Source organism: Patella vulgata, chromosome 6 (assembly GCF_932274485.2).
Source record: "Patella vulgata chromosome 6, xgPatVulg1.2, whole genome shotgun sequence".
Taxonomy (NCBI): domain Eukaryota; kingdom Metazoa; phylum Mollusca; class Gastropoda; family Patellidae; genus Patella; species Patella vulgata.
This window is the reverse complement of record NC_065884.2, coordinates 463532-475042: the sequence shown is the minus strand read 5'-3', so window position 1 is coordinate 475042 and position 11511 is coordinate 463532. Positions and strand designations below refer to the sequence as shown.

Here is an 11511-nt window from a genome sequence, read left to right as displayed (position 1 = left end):
CAGACAATCTCAACATAAAATAGAACAAACGGAATAGACAATCTCAACATAAAATAGAACAAACGGAACAAACAATCTCAACATAAAATAGAACAAACGGAACAGATAATGTCAACATAAAAAACAACAAGTACATGGACACTTTAAATATTACACCTGAATAAAACATGTTAGCTATAAAGAAGAAGACACAGGAAGTAAAAGATATTCATGAGTCGGTTTCGTAATGAATCAACATTCACTACTTCTTTACATAATGATAAACAAAATGAACAGGAAGAAAATGTATTTTTTACAACGTCTGAGTCAGTTTGTTGTTCGTGTAAATCATTGGTATAGGATATTATCCAGATATCGTTAGTTTATTATAGTATCCAGATATCGTTGGTGTGGTATATTATCCAGATATCGTTGGTGTGCTATATATGTTATCATGAATGTTACACGGATATTTATACTGTTGTCACTTTCAGGTAACCCATATTTCTCTTGTTACGCCAGATAAACTATATCTCTATCTAGTTTATAGATTAATGTTATTACGTCAGGTAACCCATATCTGTATATAGTTTATAGATTAATGTTATTACGCCAGGTAAACCATATCTCTATATAGTTTATATATACTAGAGGTAAACAAGTAGTTAAAATCTATTTATATATATATATATCCATAGCAACATTTGTCAAAAGGTACGCATTCAAATCCATAAAGCAACATTTGTAAAAAGGTACTTTGACAGTTGAATAAGTCAGGTATTCGGTTCTGGTGGTTAGTTTATAATTATCGTTCTATACATGCATGTAGACATACCATTGAGATATGACATAAATCTGCACTCAACCATTCAATCGTTCAAATGATACTAAAAATATATTAAATACTATCACAATATATACCAGTCTGCTTATTAAATATACTATTCAAAAAAAGTAGGGGATATTTGATTTTGGGGGCATAATACTAAAATATGCAAATGACTACGAAAAAAGTCACTATAGAACCTAACAGAAGAAACATTTCCAGTTACATGTGACGCCCAAACGCACCAATAGCTACCGCATGGAATGCAGGTGATGCTTGGGATCATCATGGGGGTCCAACCCAAGATTTGCACGACTCTGACTTTGAATGTTACAGTCATTGTGGCATTGAATTCCAGGGTGGAAACATCAGTTTAATTGTTTTAGTGACCAGAAAACAAATTTTGATATGCATCGGCTTACCCAAAATGAAAGGTTACGTGCCCTTGGCATGCTACAGATCGGCACAACACAGGCGGTTGTGGCGCGGACGATGAATGTTTCTCAGTCTGTCATAAGCAGGCTATGGACCAGATACCGTGATACACAATCTGTACAGGACAGACCACGCTCAGGTCGACCAATGGCGACACCTCTAGCCCAGGATCGATTTATCCGTACCTTGGCCTTTAGAAATCGTGTCATCACAGCAAATCAGATCAGCGCTCGTCTTCAAACAGACACTGGTGTGAGAGTGAGTGGCCAGACGATTCGGAATCGACTGCATAGGGGTCACCTTCGCGACCGACGTCCTCGCGTGATCCCTTGTTTGAGAGATCATCACATTCAGGCAAGACGTCGTTGGTGTAGGGATCGTCAACACTGGGATAATCGACGCTGGAGCAATGTGATGTTTTCAGATGAGTCAAGGTTCACTGTTGATTTTTTGGACAGACGTAGGAGGGTGTGGCGTCGTCGAAACGAGCGCTTCCAAGACGTTAACGTCATCAGACATGATCGATTTGGGGGTGGTTCTGTTATGGTGTGGGGAGGCATCACTGTTGCTGGAAGAACGGCTTTACATGTTGTTGCAGGGCGTGTTACAGGCCAGTACTACCGGGACAACATCTTGGCAGTCCATGTTGTGCCGTTCGCACGACGTCGTGGCCGCCGTTTCATCTTCCAGGATGACAACGCAAGATGTCACAGGGCCAGGATCGTTACAGGTTACCTCCAACAACAGAACATCACCACATTACCTTGGCCAGCACTGAGTCCCGAACTCTCCCCCATCGAGCATGTCTGGGACATGCTTGGACAGAGGTTACGTCAACGTCAACAACGTCCTGCCAATGTCCAAGGACTTGCTGCTGCGTTGCAACAGGAATGGGACAATCTGGACCAAAATGACCTTAGACGTCTCATTAGGAGTATGCCACGTCGGATCAATGCTTGTTTGGCAAACAGAGGAGGATTTACCCGTTACTGACTTGGTTGTGATGCTGTGGTAACTTTGCTGTTTGACCCCGGGTATCATTTTACCCTTATAATGGTCAGTCTGTGCCTTACTTAGTCTAACGATCATTTGGAATAGATCGATGAATGTGAACTTCATTTCATTTTGTCATTTGTTTCTTCGTCAGTTTCATTAGGTGACTTTAATAACACTTAAAAATCAAATATCCCCTACTTTTTTTGAATAGTATATTATTCAAAATATGAAACAGCCAATGATTATTTATACAGAACATTGACAAACGTCTTGTTGAATTATTGAATCAAATATTGACATCTATAGAAACACAAGAGAATATACAACTAAAATATATTTAATTGTTGATGGTTCACTAACACACCATCAATTATAATAATATTTTTATTTCACTTCTTTCAGTGAACATGGTAGATGGTAAATCGGCGTATGCTTGCTATAGGCCAAGTAGTTCACCGTGTACGAGTACAGCGTTGACTTGTAAAGATGGTCAGGTGATTGCTATGGAAGGGACAAGCGATAGAAATAAAATCGAAATGGGACATTCCAATAAACAATGTGAAAGTGAAACAGGATGTAACTCTGGAGAATGTTGTCGATCATCAGAAGAAGATGAACCAACAACAGCTCTTTTTAAAGACCGTGTTAAAGTTTATGACAGATGTTCCAATCAACAATCGTGTAATGTGACCTCGCCTTATGTTAATAATACAGATTATGGTTATATAAAGTATATCTACTACTGTACAGACGGTATATTACCTCACCTTATATGGTTATATAAATTATATCTACTACTGTATAGACAGCAAGGTTCCTCTAGACATTATATATCGCTAAAGATCTTGGATGTTGATGATCATTTCCCGGTACTTTACGGCCGGTTATTTATACCGTGAAAGAGTTAAAGGGGAAGACCAACGATTTTCAATAAGGTTTCCATAAATAATAAATATATATTTAGAAATAATCCCTCATATAACATATGCAAAAAATAATTTGTAAGCGAGAAATTAATTTTTATTGATACCGGAAGTGACGTAGTTGGTTCGACACGCTCACTGGTCACTATAGTAAACATACAAATTTGGAGTAAGTTTATTAAGAACAAGAACTTACGGTGTTTTGAAAGTATAATATACAACGCGTTTGTGTAAATTAAGTTTCTAAACCGGACACTGTGACACAATTTAAGCCACATGGCTAATTGTTTACATCACGTGATAGCTGGCACGTGACAGATATTAACCGAACACAAATTGGCGACCTATTCGGCTAGCGACCTATTCGAACGATCCAGCTGGCAACCTGTTCGTTGGCAACCTATTCAGAATAAATTCAACAGTCGCCCAAACTCATCTATTTTTATCAACCAATAAAATCCAACGTAACGTCTATCAAATGAAAGTAGAATATATTATCATTTATCCATTCCTTTAGCTCAGAATAGAGATGTAATTTCGCATTATCTTACAAAATTCTGGACATTCAACTAAATATATTCCGAAAGCTGATTAAATAAGCTTTTGAAATATTATTAGTAAAAGTTGGCACAATCATATTAAAGGGATGCGCTCTCATTCTGAATAGGTTGCCAACGAACAGGTTGCCAGCTGGATCGGTCGAATAGGTCGCTAGCCGAATAGGTCGCCAATTTGTGTTCGGTTAATATCTGTCACGTGCCAGCTATCACGTGATGTAAACAATTAGCCATGTGGCTTAAATTGTGTCACAGTGTCCAGTTTAGAAACTTAATTTACACAAACGCGTTGTATATTATACCTTCAAAACACCGTAAGTTCTTGTTCTTAATATCCTAATAAAGATTACCTTTCATCAGATTTTCTGCCAAACGGCGAAACGAACACAAAATACAGCGCTAAACTTGCTCCAAACTTGTATGTTTACTATAGTGACCAGTGAGCGTGTCGAACCAACTACGTCACTTCCGGTATTAATAAAAATTAATTTCTCGCTTGCAAATTATTTTTTGCATATGTTATAGGAGGGATTATTTCTAAATATATATTTATTATTTATGGAAACCTTATTGAAAATCGTTGGTCTTCCCCTTTAAATAGATTTATGAATTTGGTTAATTCATTGAAACTGTTACTAATTACTATACGGTAACTAGGGTTTATATACAGTAACCGTGCTCACAAAGTGGATTAAAAGGTATACACGAGGAATGAAGTATAGATTATTCCAAAAAGCAAATAAATTATAATGAAAATTTAATAAACGAACAATTCTTAATCATATTTGAGTAAACGTGTATAATGAGGGCGATAATCCAGATAGAAATACGGAAACCGCTTTAATCTGTAACAATTAAGGAACATAAGGGCATTGTTCAATTATATCATTGCACAGAATGTAATCAGCTATATACTTGCAGGAAATGTCAAACTTGGCATTTTGCAGAAATGGGAGTTTCGAAATTTCTTTTAAAATAAGCAATCATGCTTCCCTGGGAAGTGCATTTAAAATAAAGAGTTCTCTATCGCGAGAGTTTGATCCCCGGGCATGTATATTGCACAATAATAACCTTCTATACTATTACACCATTAATTATAAAGATGCTGCCATAGCATTGAAATGAAATGAAATGGGGTTTAACGTCCTACTGTTCTGCTCCTATACTGGGATAATGAAGACGGGCATACGCCATACAGTGTGCTATGAGGGAAATTTTGCCCGTGCAGCGGCACTATCGTCTACTCTTATATCGAATTCCAACTGCCAAGGGATCTTTTACGTGCATTCTAATGTATACACGGGACCTCGGTTTTTCGTCTCATCCGAAGGACTAGACAGCTGTCCTTGTCAGGCCCTCCGTTCTGCACCACTGACAAGGGGAAACCACGTCGGAAAATCAGGATGAACTTTCTCGGCCAATGCAGGGATGCACTTCTTGAAATGTTGACTAGCATGATATAATACAGTATTTACTTCGTTTGGTCTAAGAGAAGATAAAACAGTATTTATATAATTACTTTTATTTTGTCGGATAATTTGTATAGTCTTTAATTAAAACAGATCTAAGTTGTTTTTTATTTTTGCCTTTGTACAGATCAACAGAATATAAACATTAGAAATGATATTGAAGACAGTTTTAAAAGGGAAATCTACATCTATCTCAATGGATCATCTGGATCTTGGCTACCACGATGTTGTCAAATCACCAGCTTTGTTACTATAGCTGTAAATAGTTATTATATCAACCTGGGTGCTGAATCCTGTCGGGGGATTAAAATAAACAACCAGACCTTGTTTAACTGTAGTACAGAAGATAGATTGATTAGGTTACGTAAAAAGTTGATTTCTGGTGTAGAAATTGATATCGACATTCTACAATTTGAACCACAAGACCTTATATGGATAAACCTACATATAGGTATTATGTTGTTTATTTTCTATATACCCAGCGTGATAATTTTAAGTGTATAGATAGAGTTTTGTGGGGGTAATGTTTCGACCAAATGAATTTACACAGTTTACTCTATGACAACATGCAATAAAACACCAGACCAGCCCAAAAACATAGATCAAAGAGGTTTATCATCTTTTTATAGATTAATATATATGCCATAAGGCAATATGTCTGCTTCTCTTTTTTTAGATCCTGGGTCTCAGTTACATGTACGATGTCATTCTTGTAATTCATATGAAACATCTTCACAGGAAACAACTTCAAACGGTAACGTACACTTGTATCCTATACCACCAATACGTTAAACAACTTCACAAATCTTAAGTTTGTGATAGAAACAGACAAATGTATTAAACCACCAACAATTAATGATAAGCTTACAATTAACTATGTTAAAACTTAATTATTATATCAAACATTAATGTTCACCTATTCCAACAAGATAACGAATCTGCTACTTTTAATTTACAATCAATCAATCAGTTTAGTATCAATATATTTCTTTACCATATAATTTTACCCTTAAAGAGTTATTCCTGTATATCATGTGTATCTTTATGTCTACCCTTTGATACTTACTAATGTTTGTTGTATTATGGGTACACACACCACCACCTCGCCTAAACATAGCGGTAAATATATTTATAATATGTTAACGTATTTACTTATTTATGTGATTGAGGAGGGGAGGGGATATTTTAATTTCTCTCTTTACTTATCCCCACAACATAACATAACTTATTTTAACATATAGAGATAGGATTGATTGAATTAAATCTACTCTAAGCTGCCTTCTTTATTCTTACTACACAGCCATCTTATAAGGTGAAGGTCTATTGACTGTAGGCCTATTGTGTTATTTATGACAGGCTATCAACTTTCTATTCATGTTTACTACTATTAATAATTGTTGTATTACAGGTGAGCCCGGTTTCCAGCATACCAAGATAATACTGTCCGTGTTGCTGTGTGTATTATGTGTGATAATTGTTGTCATGGTGTATTTATTCAAGCAAGTAGTTTTAGTTTTGATACAACTTCACATGCTAACTGGTTTCACTGTGAATATAATTAGACCATTACGTTAACTGGATGACGTGCACATAGCCATGTTTATGAAGGGGATGTTCATCATATAGTCATGTTGTCGTGCCAACATTGTTAATCAGGGGATATCAATCATCTAGATAGGTTGACTCAATAGCTATATATACATTCACCTGTGGACTACTTGCACGTGCGTTCAGCGGATGAAGACGTTTTCCAAGTCAGAATAGGTACAAAGGCGAAGTTTATGAAAAGTAGGTGACACATTAGCATAGATGAAACACATTAGATGTGGTGAACACGTTGGTCACGCGGGGGCCTGACGAATTTGACTCTCTTATATATGACAATCTAACGAATTATATGACTTCGTAATATGAAGAGGACAAATATCCCCTTTTATACGACGATTATTGACCACCCAACTCAATGTAAATGTTTTACCGATATGTTTTATATTTCATCAGTCTTTTAGGAAAGAAATTCATTCAGATTTTTCGGAGTGGTTTCCCCCTTGACAGCTGTCTAGTCGTCGTTGGATGGGACGAAAAACCGAGCTCCCGTGCACACATAGGCGTGCCCGTAAAAGATCCCTTGACAGTTGGGATTCGATGTAAGAGTGATCCGTAGTGCCGCTGTCCGGGCAAAATTTCCCTCATAGCTCACTGTATGGTGTATGCGTGTCTTCATTAGCCCAGTCGGAGCAGAATAGTAGGCCGTTAAACCCCATTTCATTTCATTTCCTTATGAAAGACTATAGAGTGATAGTGGAATCGCCACTCAGTAGCTAACAGTAATTGTATTCCATGGAATTATAGCCTGTGTATTCTTAACTCCTGTAGAATCATTCAACATCTTATCATACAAATATCCATGCAATGCTTTATCACTATGCAATCCCCGCATCAGCCCCAAACCGATGACCCATTTATTACAACACAACCTTACAGTTTTAGTGTTCGTGACTCAATACCAGGGTTATATTGTAGAACTCATGTATAATAATATCTTTTCACAAACGACGATTTTATTGTGTTCCTCAAATTAATATTACTCGAGTTTTATAATATCTGTTCTAAATATGGTTTATTGTATTTCAGGAAACTAAACGTGAATATATATATATTCTTCACGGCATGCTTTAAAACGAAATGTACAGAGGATGGAAATAGCCATATTATTAATGAAGGTTCCCAGTCAGTATCTAGTCACGATTATTATGAAGAAATACCATTTAAAAACACATCACATCACTATGCTGATCCCATAGATATTCTTCAACCACAAGAACAAGACAGTGTCACTGGTGCATCCCTACTCTATCATTTGGAACGATCCGTCTCTGTTGATAGTAAAGAACAAGAAGATTGTTCGCGATCTGATTCAAGGAAACGAGAGATTGATCTGGGATACACCCAAGTCAACAAGACGTTTCGGGTGGAGTCACAAAGTCACAATGGGAACCCTAGTTACATGACCGGAGATAAAAGAAGTAACTCGATGGATTCCATATCTGATCCAGATTATGATCATCTGGGATCCGACAAAAATTCAAAATCGGCTAATAATAGCCAGTCTGATTATGATCACATTTGTATTAATTATTAAAAACAGATTGAAGTTATTTGACAATTCTTAGTATCAAAGTGTAATATTTTCAGAGTAAATTTGAATATGCAAGTTATTCTGAATATATGTTTATTTGTTCTAAAGAACATTAATTGTTTACATCATGTAAGTAACCCGTAACGAATCCTCATTCACCCAGAAAGCATTCTAGCCCAGTCGAGATGTTTAGATACCAATCAGTAGCGTATTAATGGGGTGGGGAAGAGGCGAGGGGGCCGTTGGCGATGCCACTGTGAGTGTCGGGGTGCTAAAATGGTAGAAAAACTCAAATCTTCATGATCGATTATAGCTATAAATAAAACCATCCAAATTGGTTCACTCTAAATTTCATATCACAAGATAATTTTGGTCAAAATGGATATAATCTGAACTGAAATTGTTGTCCACTTGAAAGCGGAGGTTCATAAGATTGTAGCGACATATTTTAGTAATATCCGCTTTATATCGATGGATGCTAAATATTGGAGAATAATGAACGTAATTGAACCAATTATCATAATATTGTAGTTTCCACGGTATTACAAATAACGACCAGGGACGCGAAGAACCTTGGATTTGACTGGAAGCATACTCGGCCCTTACCTTTGATTGTATATAATACAACCATACCATGTTACAATTCATTATATGAAAACAGTGTGAGGAGAAATCCCGGTAATTAAATCTCGTATCAGTAAGGGTGTATATCCCATGTGGGGATGCAAAAGTTTACGATTACGTGGAGAGAGAGAGAGAGAGAGAGAGAGAGAGAGAGATGGGGTGTCGCGTCCACTTGAGACTGTCACTAACACATGGCCCATCTTTTTTTCAATAATACGTTTGCGCGTAGTGGTCTTTAGCTGTGGGAGGACCCGGAGAAAACCCACCGAGGTTGGACAGACGAACCTACTCCTTGTCACGTTCAAGCGAATTATGGAAATAAAATTGAACCATAGGTTAGTCCCGAAATGACCTAGTTTGTGTGATTGGACGTTAAACCCCATTTCTCTCTCTCTCTCAAGATGCAGAAGACTATGGAATATTTGGTATTAATTAGCATAACACATCTGGTAAATATAATGTAAAATAGCATACAAATAATAATAAATAAATAAAACATTTAACTCTAATGATGGTGATGATCATGATGAAGATATTTGTATCGCAAAAGTCACGAGGGAATGCTGCAGACTAGCGTAGTTCACAAAGTAATTGAAGAGGGATAACTGGCTTTATGTGATTGGCGTAAACAGAGGATTCCATGGCATGAAGCACTGCCGATGTAAGTCTAATTGACATACACTATCAAATAAATAATACAAATGACAGAAATGGCGTGCTTTATGCCCCCGAATACTCTCTAACATTGCCTGGCAATACTATCGACAAGATTTTATATTGACAACATTAATGAAGAAACGAAACAATAAACATATAAATATAATGGTTAGTAAATATAGGGATACAAATATTCATTCGTATACAAGGATGAAGTGATATCCGGATGTCAGTATGTCATTGATTCATATGTATAAAGAGATCTGGTCTGCACACGACTAGAAACAAACATAACTATATAATACTATATGGGTAATATAAATATGTCCGTGTAAGCAGCAAGCGAGGTGACTCGACGAATGAGTGAAGATACGTCATCAAAGTTTCCGTTTCCGTTAAAGTGACTTTTGGTCGTTTATAGGAAAAGAAAACACGTTTATATAATGTCTAAGAATCTGAACGTGTGGGTTTATCTAGGATACATCATCATAGTTCCCGTTTCCGTTAAAGTAACTTTTGATGGTGTCTAGGAATAGAAAGCGAGCGTGTGGGTTTATCTGATGTGTAAATCATCAAAGTTGAATCAGCTTACATTTCTATTTCAACGTATCCGTTTCCTTTAAAGTGGTGAATTTTGAAACACGTATAACATACAACGCTACTATTGAAATGTTATCACTGTTAACTTAACCGGGAGTGTAAAGGGTATTCGAGTTTTTCTCGCAAAACTTTCAATGAGATTATGTTCTCAGATTGAAATGTACAAACAAATCTTGAACTATACTGAAGGGTGTCGGTGAAAGTACGTTTAACCTTTTGTAATATCCAGTCCCGATTCTTAGTGGAATTTACTTTCTCCACTTCGGAAAGTCCACTTACAATTGTTCAGTTAACTCATATCCTACTATTTCCATGCATGGACCACTAATTTTTATAAACATTTACCCGGAGTTGAACCACTAATTCTTATAAACATTTGCTCGGAGTTGAACCACGAATTCTTAAAAACATCTGCCCGGAGTTGAACCCCTAATTCTTATAAACATTTGCTCGGAGTTGGACCACTAATTCTTATAAACATCTGCTCGGTGTTGAACCACTAATTCTTATAAACATTTGCTCGGAGTTGGACCACTAATTCTTATAAACATCTGCTCGGTGTTGAACCACTAATTCTTATAAACATTTGCCCGGAGTTGAACCCCTAATTCTTATAAACATTTGCTCGGAGCTGGACCACTAATTCTTATAAACATCTGCTCGGTGTTGAACCACTAATTCTTATAAACATTTGCTCGGAGTTGGACCACTAATTCTTATAAACATCTGCTCGGTGTTGAACACTAATTCTTATAAACATTTGCTCGGAGTTGGACCACTAATTCTTATAAAAATCTGCTCGGTGTTGTCTAATGAAATAGGGTTTAACATCTTACTGTTTGGTTCCGACTGGGCAAAGGAAGACGGGAGATTATCGTGGACGATTATATCTTATAAATACCTACCGAGGACCTTCTCTTGAAAACTACCATTATTCAGTTACTCCACATTAAATAATACTGCACACTTGCAGTCGCAAATTTCACAACGTATTATTTCAAACCGGTCCAATGGTTTTAATTTCTGTCCCCAATTTGGCTCAGTTATAGATTTTTGACAACTATTTAAATCAGATTTATTACCATTGGTCACTTTCAAAATTGGTGTAGACGCTAAAGTTGTTACATATGTCGTCGTCACCATCTATATCCGTCAATAATTGGCTGGTAAACGCGATAGAGGCGACATTTTTTAAACGAATATTTTCAGATTTGGTATGAAGGATTATGTTCTTGTGAGGACGAATCAATATCAATATTTAGAAGATTTTAAGGATCTTGTAGCTTGCGGCTGAAACACCAGCTCG

The 11511-nt window shown here is 36.6% G+C and overlaps 1 protein-coding gene across 1 annotated transcript; it reads left to right on the top strand.

Moving 5' to 3' along the window:
- The first annotated feature begins 210 nt into the window (after positions 1–210).
- Positions 211–8403, top strand: LOC126823964 (uncharacterized). Its single transcript, XM_050553036.2, has 6 exons — positions 211–473; positions 2639–2989; positions 5313–5636; positions 5862–5939; positions 6594–6684; positions 7820–8403. The coding sequence occupies exons 1-6, from the start codon at positions 434–436 to the stop codon at positions 8325–8327; spliced, it is 1392 nt and encodes a 463-aa protein (XP_050408993.1). The 5' UTR covers positions 211–433; the 3' UTR covers positions 8328–8403.
- Positions 8404–11511: the final 3108 nt, after the last annotated feature.

What these genes read in the sequence shown, in the direction of transcription:
- LOC126823964 (XM_050553036.2), top strand. Translation starts at nt 434, where the DNA reads ATGAATGTTACACGGATATTTATACTGTTGTCACTTTCAG. An exon ending in TATCTACTACTGTACAGACG is followed by an intron (nt 2,990 to 5,312) that starts GTATATTACCTC and finishes GCCTTTGTACAG; the next exon opens with ATCAACAGAATATAAACATT. An exon ending in GTCATGGTGTATTTATTCAA is followed by an intron (nt 6,685 to 7,819) that starts GCAAGTAGTTTT and finishes ATTGTATTTCAG; the next exon opens with GAAACTAAACGTGAATATAT.